This window comes from Capricornis sumatraensis, chromosome 8 (assembly GCF_032405125.1).
Source record: "Capricornis sumatraensis isolate serow.1 chromosome 8, serow.2, whole genome shotgun sequence".
In the NCBI taxonomy this organism is placed as follows: domain Eukaryota; kingdom Metazoa; phylum Chordata; class Mammalia; order Artiodactyla; family Bovidae; genus Capricornis; species Capricornis sumatraensis.
In genome coordinates, this window is record NC_091076.1 from 85,891,456 (window position 1) to 85,918,826 (window position 27,371).

A 27,371-nucleotide genomic window follows, 5' to 3' on the forward strand; every position below is an offset into this window, starting at 1 on the left:
CTGTATATTGTCACCCTGCTTATTTAACTTATATGCAGAGTACATCATGACAAATGCTGGGCTGGAAGAAGCACAAGCTGGAATCAAGATTGCCAGGAGAAATATCAATAACCTCAGATATGCAGATGACACCACCCTTATGGCAGAAAGTGAAGAGGAGCTAAAAAGCCTCTTGATGAAAGTAAAAGAGGAGAGTGAAAAAGCTGGCTTAAAGCTCAACATTCCGAAAACGAAGATCATGGCATCTGGTCCCATCACTTCATGGGAAATAGATGGGGAAACAGTGGAAACAGTGTCAGACTTTATTTTTTGGGGCTCCGAAATCACTGCAGATGGTGATTGCAGCCATGAAATTAAAAGACGCTGACTCCTTGGAAGAAAAGCTATGACCAACCTAGGTAGTATATTGAAAAGCAGAGATATTACTTTGCCGACTAAGGTCCGTCTAGTCAAGGCTATGGTTTTTCCAGTGGTCATGTATGGATGTGAGAGTTGGACTGTGAAGAAAACTGAGTGCCAAAGAATTGATGCTTTTGAACTGTGGTGTTGGAGAAGACTCTTGAGAGTCCCTTGGACTCCAAGGAGATCCAACCAGTCCATTCTAAAGGAGGTGTTCTTTGGAAGGACTGATGCTGAAGCTGAAACTCCAGTACTTTGGCTACCTCATGCGAAGAGTTGACTCATTGGAAAAGACTCTGATGCTGGGAGGGATTGGGGGCTGGAGGAGAAGGGGACGACAGAGGATGAGATGGCTGGATGGCATCACCGACTCAATGGACAGGAGTTTGGGTAAATTCCGGGAGTTGGTGATGGACAAGGAGGCTTGGCGTGCTCTGATTCATGGGGTCGCGAAGAGTCGGACATGACTGAGCGACTGAACTGAACTGACTGAATCAAATTCAAAATTTTATGCACATTATTGAATTTGCTTAAAAGGACAGTGGAGGAAATTTACATACTCATTAATCACCAAAAACTTGAACCCTTGTCTTACTCTAGGGAGTGTTTAAATGCATTGTCATCTTATCCTCTGAGCAAACTGTTTATCACTCACCCCATTTTACAAACTGAAGCTTAAAAGCGAATATGGAGTGATTTGTCCCAAATGCTATGCTAGTGTGTGACTGGATTTGAATCTAGGTCTCTCTGATTCCCTTTTCCTGAATTTTTGGTGCTTTTAAGCTATGAAACACATGGATGTTAAATGCACTAGAAGATTTTCTGTCTCTTTGTTTCATGGTGTCTCAACCATTTTAAGAATTGTGGCCTTGTGGATATACTTACTGAGCTGCATATGGAAAGATTAAAGGCCAACAGAATTAAAAGGATTATGCTGTTTGTCTCCAAAATCTCTCTTTTTTGCCTTGTTTTTCTAATAACTATTTTCTTGCATTTCAGTTTTAGCCAAAGCTAAATCAACCTCTGCCTGAAGATTTCTCTAGGTGGGAGGGGATTTGGGATGTTCCAAACAATGTGCTTGGGATCCTTCTCCATGACTCCAGCTACTTGTTGATGAATTGACTCCTGAATTTATGTGAATTAATATGCACACCTGAGAGAATTGAGAGTTGCAGTTCTGAGATCAGGAGGCATGGGTCTGGTGGACCCAAAATGATTTATCTAAAATATATTCTATTTTACTTTCCTGCCTCTCATTTCTACCTTGCAGCATTCATTGCCCAATACTCAGTTGGTTTTGTTTTGTTTCTGTTTTAATAAAAAACCAGAGCTACTCTGTGAAGCCCTGTAATTAAAATTTACATTTTTATGTATAATTTATTTTATCTACTTTTTTGTGCTTATATAGAATATAGTGCTTATATAGAATATACTTCAGATATCAGGAAATGTCTTAGAATGTGGGGTTTTCTTGTGGGTGTGAGGAAAAAAGGACAATGAGCTTATTGCTTGCCTCCAGAATTGACTGAAACGGCACCTAGATATACCACAAGTCTTATAATGCTTAACTGCTCTGATGACTGAGTCAGATTTATCTGAGTTCTGGCTGCAAAGCCAACTAGCCACTGACAGTTAGAAAACAGGTAATCATTAACTAGCTGGTCAGATTGGACAAGTTATTTTAACCTCTTTAAAATAGAGTTTATCTAGAAAATCATATTGTTGTTGTGAGGATTAACTGAAACAATAGCTCTACATGCATTAGCTGATTTGTAGATGGTGATCAATAAATATTAGCAGCCATTTTGTTGTTGTTCTTTTGTCCTATTAAGTGCTAGTTTAACTGGGTTAAAACCAGTTTCATTGTGTAGACCATTTTGGAATGTTAGAATACTGTATCTCTAGTTACTTGGGATCACTTTTTTGATTGGGAATTGGTTTGAACTTCAACATCTAAATTAAAAATTTTTAATTTATTAAGACAGTAGTAAGTATGTAGAACAGACTGTTTGGGATAGAACCAATTCTGTATCTTTGCATTTTATTTAATCTTTTTATTTTTCTATATTGAATAAATAGATTATTATAGACTCAATTTAGGAGAGATTTCTATTCATTTCAATCTGTAAAGGAACTTAGAGTCTTCATTTGAATAAATCAAATTCATATGATTACTTTCCATTATAAAAGAATTCAACTCAGATTTTCTAAAATCTTTTGAAAATTTAAACTGATATATTTGGTCCAACCATCACTTTGTTACGCTAGTCTCATTTAAATTTCTTCCTCACTTGAAGTTTTTCCTGATACTAGAAGGAAGCAACTCAGCATTTCTGCCTCACTGACACAAACGCAAAAATTGTATTTCTGCAGAACTGTTGGAAAAGACAAAATATTTAAACTTAAAATTATGTAAATTCAAAAGCTTTTTAAAATGCTTTCATATACATATCTGTGTGATTATATATTCATCTTTTTTTGCCTGATACACTTCTTATTTGTACTAATTTTAACTTTGGGAACAGCCTAGTTGATTCTTTTATATTTGATTTGATGGAATTACCCATCTTAATCCATGCCTCAGACTTCTTGTTTATCTGAAGTAAATAACACTTTCAAATTGATTTATATACGTCTTAATTTTTGTATATGCTTCCATGCCAAGTATAAATTTCACAACATACTTATTATTTGTTTGGCTACACTGTGCAGCTTGTGGGATCTCACTTAGTTCCTCAACCAGGGATTGGATCCAGGCCAGAGCAGTGAAAACATGGAATCCTAATGACTAGACCACCAGGGAACTCCTGACAAAAGCATACTTCTTAAAAATAAATTTTTAAAACTTGTTTAAATTTTCTTTCAGTAGCTATCCTTTTAATATTGCTACAATGCATATTTTAAGTTATTTGAGGTTGAAACCTATCTTCATGCAGCTAAAGTTTAGCAACTTACAAAGCTATTCCATGCTGTAATTTTAAGAATTCTAGGAATATTCTCCTTTTCTTGCCTACTCTTGATATTTACATTTCTTAAATTGTGGAAATGTAAGTTGGTGTAGCCACTGTGGAAAACAGTATGGAGGTTCCCCGAAAACTAAAAATAGAATTATCATATGATCCAGCAATCCCACTTCTGGGAATATATTCAGACAAAGCTGTAATTCAAAAAGATAGATGCACTCCTATGTTTATAGCAGCACTAGTCACAATAGCCACAGTATGAACAATATGAAAAGACAAAAAGATATGACACTGGAAGATGTATTCCCCAGGTTGGTAGGTGCTTACTGTGCTACTGAAGAAGAGTGGAGAAATAGCTCCAGAAATATTGAAGAGTCTGAGCCAAAGCAAAAACAAATCCAGTTGTGGATATGACTGGTGATGGAAGTAAAATCTGATGCTGTGAAGAACAATATTGCATAGGAACCTGGAATGTTAGGTCCATGAATCAAGGTAAATTGGAAGTGGTCAAACAAGAGATGGTAAGAGTGAACATCGACATTTTAGGAATCAGTGAACTAAAATGGGCTGGAAATGGGTGAATTTCATTCAGATGACCTTATATCTACTACTGTGGGCAAGAATCCCTTAGAAGAAATGGAGTAGCTCTCATAGTCAAGAAAAGAGTCCAAAATACAGTACTTGGGTGCAGTCTCAAAAATGACAGAATATTCTGTTTGTTTCAAGGCAAACCATTCTATATCACAGTAATCCAAGTCTTTGCCCCAACCACTAATGCCAAAGAAGCTGAACGGTTCTATGAAGACCTACAAGACCTTCTAGAACTAACACCAAAAAAAGATGTCCTTTTCATCACTGGGTACTGGAATGTAGAAGTAGGAGAGATACCTGGAGTAACAGGCAAGTTTAGCCTTGGAGTACAAAATGAAGCAGGGCAAAGGCTAACACAGAGTTTTGCCAAGAGAACGCACTGGTCATTGCAAATACTCCCTTGCAACAATACAAAAGATGGCTCTACACATAGACATTACCAGATGGTCAGTACTGAAATCAGATTAATTATATTCTTTGCAGCCAAAGATGGAGAAGCTCTTTACAACAGCAAAAACAAAACCAGGAGCTGACTATGGCTCAGATCATAAACTCCTTATAGTAAAATTCAGACCTAAATTGAAGAAAGTAGGGAAAACCATTAGACCTTTCAGGTATGACCTGAATCAGATCCCTTATGATTATACAGTGGAAGTGACAAATAGATTCAAGGGATTAGATTTGACAGAGTGCCTGAAGAACTATGGATGGATGTTTATAACATTATACAGGAAGCAGTGATCAAGAGCATCCCCAGGAAAAAGGCAAAATGGTTGTCTGAGGAGGCCTTACAAACAGCTAAGAAAAGAAGAGAAACTAAAGGCGAAGGAGAAAAGGAAAGATATACCCATTTGAATGCAGAGTTCCAAAGAATAGGAAGGAGAGGTAAGAAAACTTTCCTAAGTGATCAATGCAAAGAAATAGAGGAAAACAATAGAATGGGAAAGACTAGAGATCTCTTCAAGAAAATTAGAGATACTAAGGGAACATTTCATGCAAAGATGGGCACAATAAAGGACAGAAATGGTATGGACCTAACAGAAGCAGAAGATATTAAGATGACGTGGCAAGAATACACAAGAACTATACAAAAAAGAATTCACAAGAACTATACAAAAAAGATCTTTATGACCCAGATAACCACAATGGTGTGATCCCTCACCTGGAGCCAGACATCTTGGAGTGTGAAGTCAAGTGGACCTTAGGAAGCATCACTGCGAACAAAGCTGGTGGAGGTGATGGAATTCCAGTTGAGCTATTTCATATCCTAAAAGATGATGCTGTAAAAGTACCACACTCGGTATGCCAGCAAATTCGGAAAACTCAGCAATGGCCACCACTAGAAAAGCTCAGTTTTCATTCCATTCCCAAAGAAAGGCAATGTTCAAACTAAGTGTTCAAAACGTTCAAGCTACCACACAGTTGCACTCATCTCACATGCTAGCAAAGTACTGCTCAAAATTCTTCAAGCTAAGCTTCTACACTATGTGATCTGAGAACTTCCAAATGTTTAAGCTGTGTTTAGAAAAGGCAGAGGAACCAGATATCAAATTGCCAGTATCCATTGGATCATAGAAACAGTAAGAGAATTCCAGAAAAGGATCTACTTCTGCTTCATTGACTACGCTAAAGCCTTTGAGTGTGTTGATCACAACAAACTATGGAAAATTCTTCAAGAGATGGGAATACCAGACCACCTTACCTGCCTCCAGAGAAACCTGTATGCAGATCAAGAAGCAGCAGTTAGAACCGGACATGGAACAACAGACTGGTTCCAAATTTGGAAAAGAGTTCATCAAGGCTGTATATTGTCACCCTGCTTATTTGACTTATATGCAGAGTACATCATGAGAAATGCCGGACTGGATGAAGCACAGGTTGCAGTCAAGATTTCTGGGAGAAATATCAACAACCTCAGTTAAGCAAATGACACCACCCTTATGGCAGAAAGTGAAGAGGAACTGATGAAAGTGAAAGAGGAGAATGAGTGAAAATGCTGCCTTAAAACCAGCATTCTAAAAACTAAGATCATGGCATCTGGATCCAGCATGTCATGGCAAATAGAGATACAATGGAAACAGTGGCAGACTTTGTTTTCTTGGTCTCCAGACTCGTTGTGGATGTTAACTGCAGCCATGAAAATAAAAGACACTTGCTCCTTGGGAAAAAAGCAATGACAAACCTAGACAGCATATAAAAAAGCAGAGACATTCCTTTTCCAACAAAGGTCCGTCCAGTCAAAGCTATGTTTTTTCCAGTAGTCATGTATGGATGTGAGGGTTGGACCATAGAGAAAGCTGAACGCTGAAGAATTGATGCTTTTGAACTGTGGTGTTGAAGAAGACTCTTGAGAGTCCCTTGAACAGCAGGGAGATCAAACCAGTCCATCCTAAAGGAAATCAGTCCTGAATATTCATTGGAAAGACTGCTGCTGAAGCTGAAGCGCCAATACTTTGGCCACGTGATGCAAAGAACTGACTCATTGGAAAAGACCCTGATGCTGGGAAAGATTGAAGGCAGGAGGAGAAGGGGATGACAGAGGATGAAATGGTTGGATGGCATCACCGACTAAATGGACACGAGTTTGAGCAGGCTCTGGGAGTTGGTGATGGACAGGGAAGCCTGGCATGTTTCAGTCCATGTGGTCGCAAAGAGTCAGACAGGACTGAGCAACTGAACTGAACTGAAATTGCTAACGTAACTTTTCATATTCATTTTTTTCTTATTCAAATCACATCAATATCTAGCAAAGTCTTTTTGATTTTATGACTGAAATTGTTGCATTTTACATGTTTTAATACCAGTTTTGGGTCTCTTAAAAGTGGAACTATATCAAGAATCAAATGAGGGACTTTCTTCTTGGTCCAGTGACTAAGACTCCATGCTCCCAATGCAGCAGACCTGAATTCGATCTCTGGTCAGGGAACTAAACCCCATGTGCTGAAACTAAGGCCCAGTGCAGCCAAAAAAAATAAAGGAGTCAGATCAGACTGTAGAATTTCTTGGCAGGTTTTACACTTGATATTCTTGAAGTTTTCACTGCCATATTCAGCTCGTGTCTTATGGTTCCTTATTAAAGAGTTAATGTGCTCTGTTTTTTTCATTTAAGTTTGGTGCCATTTTTATACGATTATATTAAGTAATGATTCCAGTAAGTTAGCATTCTAACATAGGAGAGAATATTTTAGCATTCTTTGAACTAAATCTGTAGCAAAAATAAATAAATATCTTGGTATTAAATTGAAAATTATCTTTACTCAAGTTTCAAGTTAATTTCTTTGTTGTTTCCCACTTTAGCAATGGATTTCTCAAGTGTCATCTGTCCCCTTTAATCAGTAATCTCTTGTCACTTCCTTCCCAAGGTCTATATCTAATTTGTGTTATTTATGTCAGACTTATTTAATAGCATTACGTATTGTAAAAAATTTTTGCTATGTTAAGCAAAATGTTGGCTACTTTTCTGGACTCTAGCATCCTTAAATGTAAGCATTTGCATATCCCTTTGAGAATAAAATAAAATTTCATCCTTAATATTCTTTTATATGGAACATGGATAGTCCGATAAATAAGAAATTTGTATGAAAAGGTTTCCCTTGTTAAAATGTTAACTTTTTTTCCAGGTATTAGTCTTAAAATTTTGTGTATTCTTTTGTTTCTTCAAAATAGATGATCCATAATTATATGGAACACTTAGAAAGAACAAAACTTCATCAGATCTCAGGGAGTGATCAACTAGAATCCACAGCTCATAGTAGAATTAGGTAAGCTTTTTTTATACATTTTTGCCTTGGGAAAAAGGAAAATAAAATAATCTGTTTCTGTTTCTCTCTGTTCTTTAATCCTCAAACAATAGTTAGCTCTCTCCCTGCTGTAGTTGGAATGCTATAGGAGGGGGTAGCATAGAAAGACAAAACAGCTTTCACTAATGAAAAGGTAAATTGATAGCCATTGTTTTCTGATACTTAACAAAGATTGTAGTAGGTTTAAAATTTTCATTTGTCAGAATGCTGTAAATTTTTTCAATTCTCCTGTATAATTGGTTTAAAAGCCATTTTTGCTATAGAGAGGCATGTTTAAAAGGGTTAGCTAGACTTCTGTTTGATGTAGGAGTGTGAATAAATTATGTAGATCTCCAACCATTGTAGCCAATGAGCTAAGGCAGGCCTGTTAGTGGGGAGGAAAATAGTTAATAGGCTGGCCTCTGCTCTGGATTGCTGCATAAATGCTAGGAGCAGCAGCTCTATGGTTATAAGGCTGTGAGAGCAGGATGACGTCAGCGCTTCGGAGCTGCAGCAGGATGGAGTGGAAAGCTGCTGCTGATGGCATTGTTTTTGTGGCAGCAGCTGAATGACAGATCCTCACTACAAAGATACCCCTTTGGCCCCCGTGTAGGCCTCCTGGTTCGGGTGTTTCACCATGCCAGCACAGCGCCATGAGTCCTGGATGCATGCTGCTGTTTGTGTTTGGCTTTGTTGGCGGGGCGGTGGTCATTAATTCTGCTATCTTAGTATCTCTCTCCGTTTTGCTGCTTGTGCACTTTTCTATTTCTACCGGAGTGCCAGCTTTGACGCAGAACCTACCAAGGATACTCAGGTACTTCAGTCTCTCTTAGAAGTCCTTTTTTAGTTGGTTTTTCTTTTATTTTTAGCTTTATGGGTCTTCTTTGTAACCATTCATGTTGCAGATTGAAACAATGGAAAATGGCCTGAAGCTAAGACATCTATTCTTATATATAGTAATTTATAGGCTATTGCTTAGGGATATGCTTTGTGTTTGGAAACCACCCACTTAAGAAAAGGATTTTTAGATTGTACTTATACACAAATACAAGGTCAGAGTGGTCTTGTTTTAAGCAGAGGGTTCAACCAGTAAAGGGAAAATAGGAGTAGAGCATTGGGTCCAAATTTACACCTCTGCATGAGAGCATCTGAACATTTAGAAGCAAATATCTTTATGGTGGGACTTGTAGTTGATTAGACATAGGCCATAGGTGTTTATTTTGTTCCAGTGATCCTTAGACTGTTGGAGGTTCAGGCATCCTTTTTGCAGTTTTTGATAGCAGTTCATGGGAACTGACAATTTAAATATTTTCCTCCTACAGCAAAATATATTTGAAGTGAAAGGATTTAAACCTTTTAGGGCAAGGAATTCATTTTTTCTCCCAATTATTTATGCATCAAAGTTGGAAAGCTTTACAAAGCCTATTCACTATTGTTTTGTCAGATGTTGCCTTTTCTTTGTAGACTTGGGTAACAGATATCCATGCCTGCTTGTGGGGATATCATTAATCTCTGTAGCGTTTCTGCTGGTCACTGTACTTGCATGCTCTAAGAACCATTTTCTATATTTTAGAGTTTTAATGTTGTGGTTTCTTTTGTTTTCTAACTCACCAAGATAAAAATTTGATTTGTTGAGATTTCTGCTTTGTGTGTGGTTTTTAAATGAAGGTTCTTAATGTATAGCTTTTATTATGTAAATGTTTATTTAAAACTCAACTCCTAATTGTGGACTTAAAGAGAAATTAAAGTAGTAAGTTCCCTCATCCTCATGTTCAACATTAGTTTAAGGTCCAGAATTTAATTTCATCTGTGGTCTTAAAACTTGGTCATTTATTTATTTTTTTCCTGATTTTATAAAAACTGGGAGCAATCTTTTTGCTTTGTGTGCATTTTAGTACATAAAGGATTTGTGTGTATGTATATATAGGCTTTTAGGAAATTGAAACTCGAGAACATATAGACTATTAAAGTAAGATTAATTTTAAAGGGCTGTCCTAGGTTTCAGTTCCATTTATGAAGGCAGTAATATGCAGTGGATAAGAGGTTCAGAGTTGGACTACCAGGCTACAAATGCTCTGCCACACACGAGTTATGGGACTTTTGGCAAATTACTTAATCTCTGTACCCGAGTTTCCTCCTTTGAGCTTCTTACCCATTGAGTCATTTAAAAAATTCGTGAGATGATTATTTTGTATTTAATCAGTTAAAGATATATTGTAAATTAAACAAGTAAATAATTTTCATAATCATTTATATTTACTCCATTTTTAGTAAAACTATATCAGCTCTAGCTATTTTATTCATAAAATAACTTATGGTTAAACTCAAAGAGTTTCTTGACATAAAAGTCGCTGTTGATCTGACTGAAGAAATATATCGAAGTCTTTAATATTAAGATTGGCTTCCCAGCTGGTGCTAGTGGTAAAGCACCCACCTGCCAGTGCAGGAGACTTAAGAGAGAGGAGTTCGATCCCTGGGTCAGACGTATCCCCTGGAGGATGGTGTGGCAATCCAGATATCCAGTATTTTGGCTGGTGGAATCCCATGGACAGAGGAAACTGATAGGCTACAGTCCATAGGGTTGCAAAGACTCATACATGACTGAAGCGCAGTTGTCAAGAAGTAATAGTTCCAGGAAATGTACATGGGTCTTGGAGTCAAAACAGGCCTGACTTTGAATCCCATTTCTTCCAATTACTAGTCCCCAAAGTCTCTGAGCATCACTTTTCCTAATCTGAAAACAGGGAAAATAATTCTTATTTCCTTGTGAGGATTAAATGAGAATATGTGAATAAATTATCCATTTCAGTGCTTGCCACATTGATGGGTGTTGAACAAATGTAATCTTTTTACTGTTTTTTATATCTATGTATAGTAGATTTTATTAATGATTATTTGTTTTAAATGGAAATAAAAATATTTAAAGACATATTTGTGAAGTTATTTATGCAAGTAGGTAACATTTAAATAACCAATTTAAAAATGGATGTATGGCAGTTTAAAAAATAGATGTAATGAGGATTCTGATGGCTGATTCTGATAGCTTCGTTTCTTGACAGTAGTATCATTATTAAAACACCTGGTGTTTAAATCTGCCACTTGATATTTTCCCACATGTGTTTTCATTCTTTGGTTTCTTCTGTGAGTTTTACTGAAGCATTTAATATATAGTTAAATATATAGTTAATTTATATAAATATATAATATATATTTAATATGGAGAGTATCAAATATACATACCAGTATACATACAGGACCTAATGTTGTCTTTTCAGGGGTTCCTTTTGAAAATAGGACTCAAACTAACATGCATTATTATATGTCCTCCCTCCCTCCAAGTCAGTAAAAAAAAGAGGGAAGAGTGGTGTGTAGTAATACTATTTTTCCAGAGTTGAAACAGTATAACCTAGAGCATCATTGACCCTCTTGACAGCTATCAGTTTCTGAAGAAAAGTTCCCCTTCTGTAGAGCAGTTTCTGGAGGAAAATAAAAGCAATGTAAAGATTTGAATTCTACTTGTATTTTCAACTGTAGATTTTGTAGTTAACAGAAATGGGAAAGTAAAGCTTGGACTCCAAGCTGACTCCTTCCCCCAGTAGTTTTACACTTTTCCAGTGTTTGACATGTGTGAAAAATGATTGTGTTCTCATTCATAAAGGAATATAACTCTCATGACTGGCCTGTGTTTTTATTTCTGTTGGCAGTGTGATAAATTCGAATGAAGTTTGTATTACTTTTCTTTGCATTTGGGGTCAGAGAGCGTTCCATTAAATTCCATCTGATTAAATTCTTGGTCACTTTTTTGCTTAAGTCATCAAGATATGTTACAAAGAATAAGTAATCTAGTAAGTCTAAGATCCTTAGATTTTCAGTTCCCAAAATATGTTGCCTGTCCCAAATTTCTGGTCATTGTCACCATCGTTTGATGAAATAAAGGGCATTTTAAAATCGAGCAGAAAAGATGGGGGAAAGGGGTGAGTCATTCTCAAGAAAGAACAATAAGTGGAAACATGTATGTATATAATGTGTTCTGTATTATCCAGTAAGGATATAATAAATAATGCCTCTTTTTGCTCTGGACTTATGAAAGCTTTTTTGCTGAACCAGCAGTTGGGAATTAAACAGAATAGCTGACTGCTTTGTAATTTGGTGGTTCTGGCTTGTCATAACCAGCTTACATTGGTTTTAAGATCTAACCTTTTATTGTGCTGCCTATGTGTGTTTGAATTTTTCTCCCAAATCAAATAGGAAAAGTACCCTAAGTGTGAAGAAGTGATGAGTAGTTAACTCTGATAGAGAAAAGTCCTGTTCTGTTTCTTTGTGCATACAACTTTAATAGAATACAATCTCTCAACCCTTTTGCTTCCACCTAATCTTTAAGGTGTTTGACAGTTGTACTAATTCTTCCTGATTGTTATTAGGAGTGAAAGCAATGAACCCTTTGTGTTCAATGAGGGCACATTTCAAAAGTGGCTTAAAGTTTCTTGGTATAAAGATAAGCTTACAGAATAAAGATTTATTTAGCAAAACTGAATATTTTCCAACTTTTATGTATAACCTCAGTGTTCCTGTTCTTATAGTTTTACTGGAAGCTCCAAACCTTTAGTGTCTGGTTTCTAGAGAATTTCTGTTTGAGTTAATGACCCAGGAAGAACCAGGCTTGTTTCTACTCTTTAAAAACCCTTTGTATTAACAAAGGATGTGTTTCTTGTTCAAGTTCCTTATTAAAATTGAAACCCTTATTCACTCAAATTTCCCACAAAGCATTGGAAACTCTACAGTTTTTGATAGAATCTTTGGGCATCCTTGTTTGGAAAAACTGACAGTTGGATTGTCATACATACCATGATGAAAAGGAGCTCATACAGAAAAATATGAGTTCCTGTAGAAAAATGGAGTTTTCCTACTTTAGGGGATAAAACTCTGGAGGCCAAAAAAGCCCAACCTAAAAGTTGAAAATTACGCTTTACTCAGGGACGTTTCTAAGGACCATAGTCCGTCAGGGCAGCCTCTCGGATAGCTCTGAGGAACTGTTCCAAACAAGCAAGAGAGGACCTCGGGTACTCAGGAGTGTTTGCTAATTACAAAAGACAGACATCTCAAGTTAATGATTTTAGTGCTTTTCTATGCTTGGGAAGGTGGAGGAGTCTGGGCTCACTGAAATTATTTCTTTGATATGCAGCTTAACTATCTACGGTCAGTATCCCAGTTTTCTCCATCCTGAATTCCTCTCAGGGCTCTCCATCCAGACTAGCTACAGTGGCTAATGGCTGAATGGCAGACAGCATTCTGTTCTTTCTTGATTGAAATGGCAGGCAACATTTTTTTGTACGTGTTCTCTTGTCTATTTAATCAGTAGGCCTGATTTAAACCATGTATTCATTTTCCTCAAGGCAGAAAAAACACACCCTAAAGAGACTTGGGTAAGTATTTAGGGATTAATATGAGAAATTGGAAAGCCTAGAGAAGCCCGAGTGGGGGTCATTTGCAGTTCCCTAGGGCTGACCTAAGCATGAGTGAAACTGTAGCAGCTCCCCTTGCTGTGAAACCACACCACAGACTGCTTCCTGAGCAAGGAACTCAGCAGTAACTTAAGATTTTGTAAACTATTGTTTTTACTACCTTTCTTAATTGATTTTTTGGGGCTTAGTTTCAGTTCTGAGACTTTGTCCTTTCTCTTTGGTAAGTCTGCTTGTTCAGATAGGCACACAATATTATTTAAGAGTGATGACTCTAAAGCAGTGACAGCCTAGGCTTATTACTTACAGTCATGATGAGTAAAACTTAAAAATGAACTAATGCTTAGTTCTTCTGCCCTCTCCAAATAGAAAAGAACGTCCTATATCATTAGGGATTTTCCCTTTACCTTCTGGAGACGGATTGCTTACACCTGACACTCAGAAAGGTGGTGAGACCCCTGGATCAGAACAATGGAAATTTCAGGAATTAAGTCAACCACGTTCTCATACCAGTCTGAAGGTAAGCTTTATCCTATTAAAATCTTCAGTTTGTTTTATAAGCTTTGTTATCCAAATTGAAGTGCTAGACAACCAGAAGAGAATAAAATGAAATAGTACGTGTACATTTTTTGGTAAAACTAATGCTTTTTTTAAATTGGAAATGAGCTCTTACCAAAGAGTTTGTTTTGTATTACTCATTTTTCAAGTTTTATAGGAAAACAGAATCAAGCGTTGTTACATCTTGATTGTCATACTAATGACCAACATTTCAATTTCATTTAGGCTGTTTCTATTTGATTTACATTATATGAATTTAGGATGGGGTGATCAGTGAACCTAACTATGTTTTTAAGAATAGAAAATCATTGCCACCTGAAATCCTTAGTTCACTGCTGGAAAGCTTCACAATTTAATAGGGCTTTACTTTAAAAAAAAACAAAAGGAAGTGGCAACCCACTCCAGTATTCTTGCCTGGAAAATTCCATGGATAGAGGAGCCTGGCAGGCTGCAGTCCATGGGGTCAGTAGCAAAGAATCGGACACGGCTGAGCAACAGCATAACAGCTTCCTCAAAACCTTCATAAAGCAACATCCAAAAGTGATGTGTATTTAGCTAAAAAGGCCTGGTGTTAGTTCATTATAAATTATATTCTTGACCAAGAACTTGTTACAAAATAAGTTGTAAATATAAATAATAATATATTCTAAGAGTGGAGATATGCTAATAATTAAAAATATTTGACGTTATAGTCTATCTCTTATAAAGTAGAATATTTATAAAGGGAACTGATTATAAAGGAACCTTGTTACATTAGAAAATCTACTCTGTCATAAAACAAACAGACCACCTAAATGAATACAGTTGAGTTATTTACATCTTTATCTCTTTTTTTCTGGTCTCTTTCTCGAAATTACTTATCATGGTTTAAATACTCAGATAACTCTTTTTTTTAAAAAAAATTGGTTTTTAATTTATTTGGCTGCACTGAGTCTCAGTTGTGACACACAGGATATTTAGTTGTGGCATGTGGGTCTAGTTCGCTAAGAATAAGCCCAGGTCCCCTGCACTGGAAGCTCAGATTCTTAGCCACTGGAGCATCAGGAAAGTCCCCTTAGATAGTTCTTATGATAGCTCTAAAATATGAAGTCGTTTACTTATTTATTTTGTTTCTCTCCACTAAGAATGTAAAATCCATGCGGTTTATTGACTGCCATGCCCCTAGCACTTAGAAAAGGTGCCTAGCACATAGTGGTCTCTCAGAACATGTTTGTCAAATGAATTACTTGTTTTAGATGTTAGATAGATTCTTTTGATATACTGTAAATGGTCTGTTTCTCAGCTCCAGTAGGTAGAGGCATTTAGAATCATTTCATTGATCTTTGAAATGTGCTCAAAACAGTAAGAAGTAAATAAATATTTTGTAGCTTTGCTCCCACTGCAAAGTATTTTTAACAGTAGGCCTAACTTTACATTTTTTCCATTCTCTGACTAGTTATAAACTGATTAACAGATGGATTTGAACAGGGGAGTTGTGTCCTCCCTAGGGATACTAAGGTAGGTGTTCCCAAGAGAGGTTTTTAAAATAGAATCCAGTTTGTTTCTACTGTGGACATGGAGCCAGTAAATGAGATAAAGGCTTAACAGGACTTCCGCTGGTGGTCCAGGGGTTAAGAATCCACCAACCAGTGCAGGGGAAATGGATTAGACTCCTGGTTTGGGAAGATTCCACATGCTGTGGGGCGGCTAAGCCTGGAGATCATGTGCCGCAACTACCGAAGCCTGTGCGCTCTAGAGCCCATGTTCTACAACAAGAGAAGCCACTACAGCGAGACACCTGCACATTGCAATTAGGGAGTAGCCCCTGCTTGCTGCAACTGGAGAAAGCCCACGTGTAGCAACAAAGACCCAGTGCAGCCTCTCCCCCCACCCCAAAAGGGATAAGTTTGTAAAATATGTCTCATAATCAGGACATATTTTACTGTTTACTCAAGTCTTTGTTATTAGTCAGATGTCTTTCTCTAACTTTGCAAAAGCCTGGGTCTGGAGCTCACATGTGGATTGCACTGAACAAACACACTAGCCTTGGTTTCCGTGTCTGGCAGCAGTGGGCCTAGGCCATCTCTATTGTGATGTGTTTTCCAGCTGTCATTTGTCTGAGAACTTTGAGGATGACCTAGCTCTATTAAGAGTATGCTCGTAATATTGATTTTACTAGCACATTTTTGTGTGTGTGAAATAAGGTTAAGGTGAAAATGTTGTGTGAGAAGACCAGGGAAACTATGGCAGAAGAATGACCGTAAAGGATATTTGCCCATGATTATAAATTTATGGACCATTTTTGTTGCTTTATTGCAGATTTCTCACTGTGAGAGAGTTATAGTCAACAAGGTTATATCTTCAGGTATACTATACCATTTAATATAAGGAACTTGAGCATCTGTAGATTTTGGTATCCACAGGGAGTTCTGTAACAATCCCCTGCAGATAACAAGAGATAACTGTAATGGAATATCTGCCAAGACCGGTGCACCTAGAAAAAGATACATGTTCTTAAAAAACTTAAACGTATTTGTACATATTTATTCCTTTTATTGTATTTTTGTTGGGAAAATCAACACAGAAACAAATAAATGAAAGCATGGAATTTCAAGTAGTGTTACGTACTGTTTTTATAAAACAAAGTAAGGGGCTAGAGAATAGTAGTAAGAAGGGATAGTTAAGGAATTTCTCTTGGAAGTGGTGACTTGTGCCCTGAAAAGAAGATGTTCGGGTGCATGGAAAGGTCCAGAGGAATATGTGTTTCAGGATGGTCAAATAGCATCTGTAAAGACCTCAAGGTAGGGACAGACTTTAGCATGTTTGAAGAATGTGGTTTTTTTTTCAGTTCATCCTATTCCTCTGAGACTTTCATTCTACTTACTGCACCAGTGTGCCTTTTTTTTACAATTATCCAAAATATCCATCTTTCTAAACATAAAAATTCCCATTCCCTTGCCACACTGTAGCAGCATTTGATACATTTGAATACTCTCTGCTTCTTGAAATGCCTTTTTTCACTTTCACTTTCACCAGGATGCTTCTCCCCACCCCCTCTCCACTCCCCCCAACCCCTCAGTCTCTGTATTCTTCCCGCGTGCTTTTCCTTTGCTGATTTTGGACTTCTAGATGTTGGAGTTCTCCAGGGCTTAACGCTCAGCCCTCTGCTCTACTTGATCCAGGTAACTGAAGTCTCATGTCTGTACGTGCCATCCACCCAGCAGCTGTCAGAGATTTTACTCTCTGGCCTTTTCCCAACTCCACACGTTTGCATCCAGTTGCTTTCTTTATAGCTTGCCCACGTACACATTTGTATCCTGCTTAGGCTAACCACCAGGAGTACTCTGTCAAGGCCAATCTGAATGCCATAGCTTACATTGAAGCTTCACCTGACACCTTTTCGATGGTCCTCAAATCTAGTTTAGAGATCAGTTTAAAGCTGAAAGCAGAAGAGTATTATACTGTATCACTAACAGAAATTTTTTACTGGGGGGCTTCCGGTAAAATTGGTAAAAAGAAACTTCTTATGTTAAATGACATTTTCTGTTGAAAATGTATTATAAAAATGCTAAGGCTGGGGGCTTCCCTGGTGGCTCCGTGGTTCAGGCCTAATTGGAGATGTGGATGGAGGAGCAGATATACTAGGTAAGATAGTTTATCTGAAGTAGTATAATACTGTTTTAAAAATTGATTTTTAAAATGACTTAACCAAAGATTTCTTTAAAATGTCCCTAACTGGGACTTCCCTGGTGGCTCAGTGGTAAAGAATCTGCCTGCCAATGCAGGTGACGCGGGTCTGATTGCTGATCTGGGGAGATCCCACGTGCTGTGGAGCATCTGAGCCTGTGTGCCACAACTGCTGAGCCTGTGCCCTAGAGCCCAGGAATCATAACTGCTGAGCCCACGTGCCGCAGCTTCTGATGCCCTTGCCCCCTAGAGTCCGTGCTCTACAACAAGAGATGCCACCACAGTGAGAATCCTGCGCACTGAAACTGGAGGGTAGCCCTTGCTTGCTGCAACTGGAGAAAAGCCTGGATAGTTGTGAAGACTCAGCAAAGCCCAAAAATCATAAATAAATAAATAAAAGTTAAAAAGCTAAGGCCGAAAATGGTCAAAAATGTTAGGGTAAGGTTGTTCCTCCAACTGAATTATATTCATGAAAAAAGGACATAGTATGTAGGTTACTCAAGAAGTAAGTAGTTGTGGTTGGAGGAAAGTAAAAGGGTATCTTGAGTTGCAGGGTAAAGGAAAAGTACTCTTAGGATGGGACATTCATGGTGATGGTTGATGAGGGCTCTGTCACTCAAACAGGCCTCTTGCTATAGGGCTGATGGCCAGTCCTAGTGTCTGAGTGATTTCCTGGGTCCAGCAAAGGGATCAGATTTCCAGACTCATTTTCCACTCTACCTTCATTGGCCAAGCAGCTGCCAAGAACAAAGGCCACCTCTCCTAATACCTGGCAAAATAAAGGCAGTATTGCCTCACAAATTGATTGCTTCTCTGAGGTACCCACCAGTGTATTTGGGGAGAAGCTTTGAGAACAAGTTGAGGAGGGACTGTCCTTCTGTGTGTTAGACTGGAGAGATTCCACAAAAGAAATCTGCAAGTCATGAAGGAAGCAATGATTCAGGTAGATGAAGTAGCTGCTGAGATTACTAGGAAGCTAGAAACAGGAGAAGAAACACTTGAATAAGGAAAAGAAAAGGCTGGCTGTGATTGCCCTGGCATCTTCAAAAAACAGTAGTGCCCCGGAGGAATGAGGAGACAAGTAAAAGACCCCAAAAGAAGAAAAAGCAAAAGCCTGAGGAGGTTCCTTGGGAGAATGGAGAATATCCATCTCATCACCTCCAAACCCAAGAAAAAGAAATCTTTTTTCCAAGGAGGAGCTAGTTAGTGGCAATATTGAAGAGACAGCTTGCTGTAGAAGTCTTTCCAAGTTTTCCCAAAGAAGAATCAGTTAATGACCCTGAAGAGTCAGGAAACAAGAGGGTCCCCAAAGAAAAAGGAAATTCTCTTCCAAGGCGGACCCACTCAGCAGTGGACTTTAAGAGGCTTCTGTTAGCAATAACAGAAAGTGAAAGTCGCTCAGTCCTGTCCAACTCTTTGCGACCCCACAGACTATACAGTCCATCGAATTCTCCAGGCCAGAATACTGGAGTGGATAGCCTTTCCTTTCTCCAGGGGATCTTCCCAACCCTGGGCCTGAACCCAGGTCTCTCCCGCATTGCAGGCAGATACTTTACTGGCTGAGCCACAAGGGAAGCCCAAGAATACTGGAGTGAGTAGCCTATCCCTTCTCCAGTAGATCTTCCTGACCCAGGAATTGAACCAGGGTCTCCTACCTTGCAGGTAGATTCTTTACCAACTGAGCTATCAGGGAAGCAAAAATGGTGGCTCCAAGAAAAAGGAAAAGCTCCAAAAACTATCCCAGAAAAATTAGAATGGACATTTTCCTAGTGAGGCATAACTTGCAGAGATATTTCCCTATACATCCTCTAGAGCCCTATAAAATTAGAAACAAACCAACAACAACAAAGATGGGACAGACTGGGCTGTTTGTGTGCTTAGAAGAAGAGTCCAATGTAAAAGGAAATTGAAAACAAGGGAATGAAGGAAGATGAGTGATACATCAGAATTGCAGAGGAAGGGCCAGGGGAAAGGGATCACATATACCAACTGCCATGAAAATCTACTTTACTGATAGGACACCTCACTTTGTCCTAATCTCTTGCCATTACAAGCAATGCTGAGTTGAATAAACCTTGTACATAATTTTGTGCTGGTATTTATAGTTCCCATAAGTGGGGTTGCTGAATCAAAGCCCATATTTCAGATTTTGCTAGATATCACCAAATTGCCTGCCAAAGGGATGGTAGCCATTTGTGCTCTCACAAGCTGTGTTGTGTGAGTTCTTTATTGCTTTACAAGTTTAGAGTTCAGATATCTCTCCCTTGTGCCCATATATAGAAAGAGAACAAAATGTTTTAAATATTTGAAATACGCTATACATAATATTGTCACAGTTTTTAGACCTTGGTTGGTATCACTTTGGCAGTGATTTCATAGATTCCATCCAGTTTGACATGTATGCATATGTATGTGTATATATACAACTGGTGTATATATATGCACCTGCACATGCCTATAGACGTGTGAATGTGAAAATATGTATATATATTCCAAAAAGGTTATTAGTTTTTCATTTTAAGAGTCTCCTAGGTTGTTGGTTATTAGTAGAATGTGACTTTTAAAACTGAGAAAAAACAATTTTAGCTAAAAGCAATTGGGTTGGTACCTACTTAGGAAAGTTTTAAAGAGTTCTTTTAAAACTGCATGACTTGAAATACTTCAGTGGAGCTGCTGTGAGAAGGTCTTGTTAGCAGGGTTTGGTATATAAAGCCAGTGGTCAATGCGTGCTGCATTCTCCAGAGGATGTGCTTAGCATGCAAAACGAAAAATGCCTGAACAGAGCCAGCATTCTTGTTTAGAAGAATTTTCCATCCTCCTCCATTTATGTGTAGTTGTTCCTATTTCTTGAGTTTTCCCAAGTTTGAATCTTTGTAGTAGTTAAACCTTACTCTTGTATCTTCTGTGATTAAAGATCCTGTCGTAAAATGCATGTATGATTTTACATTTCAAAACAGTTAATGCTCTTGGTTGTTTTTTGTTTTTTGTTTTAACTTTTCTTTTTGAGACATTTTAGACTTAGAGAAAAGTTGCAAAAACAGTACAGAGGGAACGATACCCATCACCTGCCATCCACCAATATTAACTAACCATGATAAGATTATTAAAACTAAAAAAATAACGTTGGTACAATACTATTAGCTGAACTACAGACTTTTATTCAGATTTTGCCAATTTTCCCACCAGTGTTCTTTTTTGGTTCCAGGATCCAGTCCAGGATCCCACATTGCATTGAGTTATGTTGCTTCAGTCCCTTGTAATATGTGAGCTTCTCAGTCTTTGCTTGTCTTTCATGACCTTCAAGCTGAAAGAATACTGGTTGGTTATTTTGTAGATGGTCTCTAAATTTGGGCTTCTCTGATGGTTTCTCATGGTTAAATTGAGGCTACATATTTTTAATAAGGTTGCTACAGAAGCAGCATGCTGTAATGGTGATGTTAACCTTGATTGCTTGGTTCATCTAGTGTATGTTGGATTTCTCCACTGTAAAGTTAGTTTTTCTGTTTATAATTGGATTAATAAATATCTTGGTGGATGTGTTTTGAGACTGTGCTGATATCCTGTTTCTCAAACTTTGGTTTACTGATTTTAGTACCCATCAGTGAATCTTAGCTACAGTAATCATCATTGTGGTATTCTAATGCTTATTTTCTATTTTCTTCATTCTGCATTTATTAACTGGAATTCTTTGGGAAGGGAGAGCTACTCATTCCCTCTCTTCTTTCTTTCCTTGTTTGAACTAATAGATATTGTTTTTTTCTGTAGGTTATCCAACACTGTTATGGTAAGTCCCGTACATACGAACAAGTTCCATTTTCAGAGCACGTTCCTAAGTCCAATTTGTAAGTCTGACAAAGTTAGTCTAGTTACCTAACACAACCAGTCAAATAGTACTGTGCTATAACAGGTTTATAATACTTTTCACACAAATAAAAACAAGCAGAAAATAAAGAAAACTTTTTAATCTTACAGTACAGTACCTTTAAAAGTATAGTAGTACAACAGGCAAGAAGAGTTGCTAACTAGAGGAGGGAGAGAAGATGGGAGATGGTAGAGCTGAGAGATCATCAGCAGTAGGAGACTCACAGTTTCACTCATACTTGACATTGATAGAATGCACGTTCTCATTTTTGCAAGTTTGAAACTTGCAGTTTTGTGTGTAGGGTACTTACTGTATTTATTTTGTTGCTCAAATTGTTTCAGCTTAGGACATCAGGAGCTCTTTTAGGAGTCATCCTAATACCCTTTATGCCCATACTCTTCTGAGTCCTTCCTTCCTGACACCACCAGATGCTCCAGGCTCTTGTATTTTCCCCGTACCTGCTGTACAATTGCCTGCTTCTCAGAGAAACCCTGGTTCTATTTATTGGAGAAAATATTCAGGAACCAAGATCTAGGCACTAAATGTGCTTATGGATTGGAATGTGATTGCTTCTAGGCCCTTTCTTCCTTTGATCCTTATGTTGGGTTTTTCCATTGGTTTATATTATACATTACTTCCTTTGGATTTTTATATTAGTATTTACAGTAGAGTAAAATAAAAATTGAGTTTTAAGAAAAATGGATTATTTTTTATAATATTTTATGTTTTGCTTGGGGATTATTATTATTATTAATAGTAAATAATTAATACTCAAATTAAGACATTTATTAATAATTGAGGCTTATTTAATGTTATTAAATTATTGCTTATTAAAACTTATTTAATAAGTCTCTTAATCTGGCAAAGAAACCAGACAGCCAAGTCCAGAAAGCAGTGAGACCCAAACAAGATGTCCCAAAGAGACCCACACCAAGCCACAGTTAAAATGTCAGAAGATCCCACATGCCTCATGGCCAAAAACCAGAGTATAAACAACAGAAGCGGGCTTCCTGGTGGCTCAGTAGTAAAGGATCTGCCTCCCAATGCAAGAGACACAGGTTCCATCCCTGAGCCAGGAAGATCCCACATGCTTTGGAGCAACTAAGCCCGCAACCACTGGGCTTGTGCTCTAGAGCCCAGGAGCCGCAACTACTGAAGCCTGTGTGCCCTGAAGCCCGTGCCCCACAACAAGGGAGGCCACTGCAGCGAGAGGGCTGAGCATGGCAGCTAGAGGGTGGCCCCGACACGCCACAGCTGGAGAAAGCCCACACTGCACTGAAGACCCAGCATAGCCCCCCAAAAGAACTGTGATAGAGGGTTATCTTTTTTGTTTTTAGGGTGCTGACAAGATTCTGATTCCTGTTCTAAGTGCAGGTTACTCAGATGTATTCAGTTTGTGAAAACTGAGCTGTACACTTGTGATACGTGAACTTATTTGTACGGGTATTATGCTTCAATTTTTTTTAACCAAAAAAATCTCTCCTTTAGTGTCTTTCCCCTCCCTCGAGGCAACTTCTGTAACCAGTTTCTTGTGTCCTTCCTGAGTTATTTTAAGCATATAAAAGCTTACATCTTTTTTTTCCCCACAAGTACCATATGAATCACAATTCACTTTACTTTTTTTCTCCCTTTCCCTTTATATGTCTTGTGAATTGCTCAATTTCTGCTTTTTTTTTTTAATTGGTCTGAGAGCATCCTCCTAGCTCTGAATTACAAAATTGGAGGTCTAAAAGAGAAGCAGTTCTCAAAGACATCATGCTGAATGACAGAAGTCTTAGAGAAAAGAATACATGTTCTGTGGTACCAACTCTATGAAGTTTTATATAACGGAAAATGAATGTATGGTCAGGACAAAATTAGAACAGTAGTTGTCTCAGGTGGGATGTGAGTGGGACTGACTAAGAAAGGGCCTGAGGGAAATATCTAGGATGATGGTAATGTACTGTATCTTGATAGGGGGTTGGGTCAGACAGATGGATGCATTTGTCAACACTCAGCAAAATACACTTATAATTTGTGCATTTTATGTAAGTTTAACTCAAAAATATGTAAAACAGATACTGAGCTCTAGTTGATGACATGTGTGCTGAGATGTTTAGGGGTGAAGTGTATTGATGATGACAGTGTCTTTGAAATGCATCTTGGACTGGTAGAAAGATGGGTAGTTATGTGGTAAAGAGTAGTAAAGAATAGAATAGTGAAATGCTAATGGGTAGAAACTAGGTGATGAGTATGTGGGTGTTCACTGAAAAATTCTAAAAGTAAAATGTTGGGAGGAAAAGAGAAAGCAAGCAAGCTGGGTATTACCTGGACAAAACGTGATTAACCATGTTAAAGTGCATAGTCAGGTGGCATTCAGAGCATTCTCAATGTTGTATAAACACCACCTCTCCCGTTTCAAAGCCTCATCACCATTGAGACTTTGATTAAGGGTTACATTTATTCTTAAGTATTTTATTCTTTTTATGCTAGTGTAAATGGAGTTGTTTTCTTAATTATCTTCTTGGATTGTTCGTTGCAACTGATTTTTGTGTGTTGATTTTGTATCTTGGAACTTTGCTGAATTCATTTATTAGCTTTAACTTTGTGTGTGTAATCTTCAGGGTTTTCTCGATATAAGATCATGTTGTCAGTGAATAGAGATAATTTTACTTCTTCTTTTCTAGTCTGAACGCCTGTTTCTTCTTCTTGTCTATTTGCTCTGCCTAGAAGCTCTAATATAATATTTACTAGAAGTGGCAAAAGTGGACATTGTTCCTAATTCAAAGGGGAAACTTAGTCTTTCACCACTGAGTATGTTTTTAGCCGTGGGTTTTTCATATATGGCTTTCAGCATAGTGAGTTTCTTTCTGTTTCTTGTTCATTAAGTGTTTTTATTGTGAAAAGATGTGAAATTTCGTCATTCTGTTATTGCATCAATCGAGATGATTTGGTTTTTTTTCCCCTTCATTCTATTAAGGTGATATATCACATTGATTAATTTTTATCTGTTGACCTATTTTAAAATTCCAAGATTAAATCCCATTTGATCATAGTGTATAAACCTTTTAATGTACTGCTTTGGTTTGCTCGTGTTTCGTTCAATACTTCTATGTCAGTAGTTGTAAAGGATATTTGTAATTTTCTTGTAGTGTCTTTGCCTGTCTTTGGTATCAGTGTAAAAGCTTTCAAAATATATGCTGGGATGCAAAAAAAAATGGATTATATTTTGTAATATTTTATGGTTTGCTTGGGACAGAGCATAAGAAATATTATTTCATATTAATATTAAATAATTGTTATTTAATAATTCTCAAATTAAGACTTATTTAATAATTGAGACTTATTTATAAGTCTCAAAATACATCCACCAATAATTGAATAATATTAAATAATGATACACATTTATTACTTTTAGCTGCGCCGGGTCTTTGTTGCTGCCCTGGCTTTCTGTAGTTGTGGCAGGCATGGTAGTGCACAGGCTTCTCGTTGCCGTGGCTTCTCTAGTTGCGGATCAGTGGCTGTAGAGCATGGAGGCTCCGTAGTTGCAACACGGGCTCTAGAATGTGGGCTCAGTAGTTGTGGTGCATGGACTTAAGTTTCCCTATGGCATGTGGAATCGTCCCATAGTAGGGATCAAACCCGTGGCCCCTGCAGTGGGAGGCAGATTCTTAACTACTGCACCACCAGGGAAGTCCTATAACTTTACTTGTTATTTACCAACTTACCCACTCAAGTATATCCTTATTTGATAACTTCAGAAATCATCCACAGCTGACAATGGGGGTTTAAAGGGAAAACTGAATTAAGATTTACTCTTCTTAATATTTTGGTACTTTGCCATTCATTCATTCATTTTTATTGAGGTATACTGACAAAATTATAAGATTCATACTTAAAAGGGAAGGCCCTTTTAAACTCTTGCTTAGAAAATATGCAGTAGATTAGTTCTTTTTTATTGGGTGTTAATAATAGGATTTTTCTCCCCCTCTTTTTGGCATATTTATTATGTTGTATGTTGACCAAGATGCTTGTGTATGTTGAGAATGAAAACTGGTAAAATTTGGTTGGTTAAAAATAACACTGTTAAAAATTATTATATTTAAAGCTTATATTTCTAATGTGACTTCTTTTGAAGTAATTGGCACATGCATTTTTATTACTATTGATATTTAATGTTTAAACAAACTCTTAGGAAAAATAGCTTTAAGTATTTTCTGTTGAAGAAAAGTTACTTTGCTTTTTACATTAAAAAACTTTGATACCTACTGGGTCATAAACAATGCCAGATGCTAGAAATGTAAAGTTGATCTGAGATCACATATTTTATTAAGGTTATATTAATAAGGTTTCACAATCAAATAATATAGAATCTAGAGTAAAGACTGTAAACTCCATTCCTTCACCTCAGTTATTGGTGTATCCTCAGTTGGTATATTCTTCATGCTCCTTTCTTCACATATGTACATGAAAAGTGAAAGTAAAAGTTGCTCAGTCGTGTCCAACTCTTTGTGACCCCATGGATTATACTGGAGTGGGTAGCCTTTCCCTTCTCCAGGGTATCTTCCCAACCCAGGGATCAAACCCAGGTCTCCCGCATTGCGGTCAGATTCTTTACCAGCTGAGCCACAAAGGAAGCCCAAAAATATGGGCGTGAGGAGCCTATCCCTTCTCCAGGAGATCTTCCCAACCCAGGAATCAAACTGGGGTCTCCTGGATTGCAGGTGGATTCTTTACCCACTGACCTATGAGGGAAGTCCATACTGCACATAGATAATACATACTCATATATGTCTTTGTATGATAAATGAGTTTATACTCTTTTAAGTATTTCCTGCAGCTTTTTGTTTTCCATTTTGAAATACATATTCACAATCTTTTTGTTTTTATTTAGAGAGTTATTTACCTAGCTTTTGATGAAATGTTAGTTGAGAAGAGTTAAAGATGAGAATCCAAAATCAAAGCTCGTGTAAACAGATATTAAAGGAGATGCAGTCTGGTTTGTACAAAGTGAATCATGCTGTGGTATATTAAATGGAATATCATCCAACCTTATAAAAAATCTTCCCAGTTTTGATAACATGGATGGACCTAGAGGGTATTACGCCAAGTGGAAAAAATCAGTCAGTGAAAGACAAACACCATGTGATTGCTCTCATATGCGGAACCTAAAAACACAAAGCAAAATGAACAAACATAAAACAGAAGCAGACTCACAGGTACAGAGGACAAATTGAAGTTGCCGGAAGGGAGTGGGGTGTGAGGAGCTGAGTGAAATAGGTGAGGGAGGTACAAAGCTACAGTCATAGAATAAAGAAGTCAAAGGGATGTCATGGATAGCAGGGAATACAGTCAATAATATTGCAGTAACTTTGTATGGCAACAGTTGGTACTTAGACTTGGTGGTCATTTTCTAATGCCTAAAAATACCAAACCATTGTATTATACACATGAAACTAATATAATGTTGTAAGTCAGTTATGTTTCATTTAGAAAAAAAGTGAATCTTTTCTTGTTCATCTGTACTTTTTTGGGTGGGAACTAAGAGAGTGCAGCACAGCTATATTTTAGGCTTTCAAAAAGACTGATGGATTTCCAGACTAAGAATATTTAAAACTTGAAGTTGCTTTCTGTTTAAGAGAAACACTGTTGTCTCAAAGAGGGCAAATGTGCAAGTAGAGAATATGAGTAAATACATGTTTTTTGAGAAAGGATTTGAATCTTGGTCACCCTTTAATTATTAGTGTTCTCTGTCAGTTTCAGAATTGATAGGGGGTGAGGCAGGGGGAAGAAGAGTGTGTTTAGCATTTCCAAGTACGCTAAATTGGAATATTTACTACATTAATTACTCAAGATGATTAGGATAAATTTCAGGAAGATTTCTCTTTTTTGGGGATTCCCTGGTAGCTCAGCTGGTAAAGAATCCACCTGAAGTGCAGGAGACCCTGGTTCGATTCCTGGGTTGGGACAGTCCGCTGGAGAAGGAATAGGCTACCCACCCCAGTATTCTTGGGCTTCCCTGGTGGCTCAGCTGGTAAAGAATCCGCCTGCAGTGCAGGAGACCTGGGTTCTATCCCTGAGTTGGGAAGATCCCCTGGAGAAGGGAACTTATACC

At 37.6% G+C, this 27,371-nt stretch overlaps 1 protein-coding gene and 1 non-coding gene across 6 annotated transcripts in view; both read left to right on the forward strand.

Annotated features, from left to right (window-relative positions):
- The window catches only part of SPAG9 (sperm associated antigen 9), a 156,505-nt gene that overhangs the window by 67,466 nt on the left and 61,668 nt on the right, over nt 1–27,371 (forward strand). For 4 of the 5 annotated variants that reach the window (XM_068977188.1, XM_068977191.1, XM_068977187.1 and 1 more), the window contains exons 4-5: nt 7,620–7,714; nt 13,561–13,711. In XM_068977188.1, coding sequence (XP_068833289.1) covers nt 7,620–7,714; nt 13,561–13,711 — 246 coding nt within the window. Of the gene's footprint in view, nt 1–7,619; nt 7,715–8,385; nt 8,547–13,560; nt 13,712–27,371 lie in introns of those variants that run through there. The other variant, XM_068977192.1, reaches the window with a different exon arrangement.
- LOC138084920 (small nucleolar RNA SNORD86) lies at nt 17,999–18,085 on the forward strand. Its single transcript, XR_011145318.1, has one exon. It is a non-coding gene; the product is annotated as a small nucleolar RNA SNORD86 (small nucleolar RNA).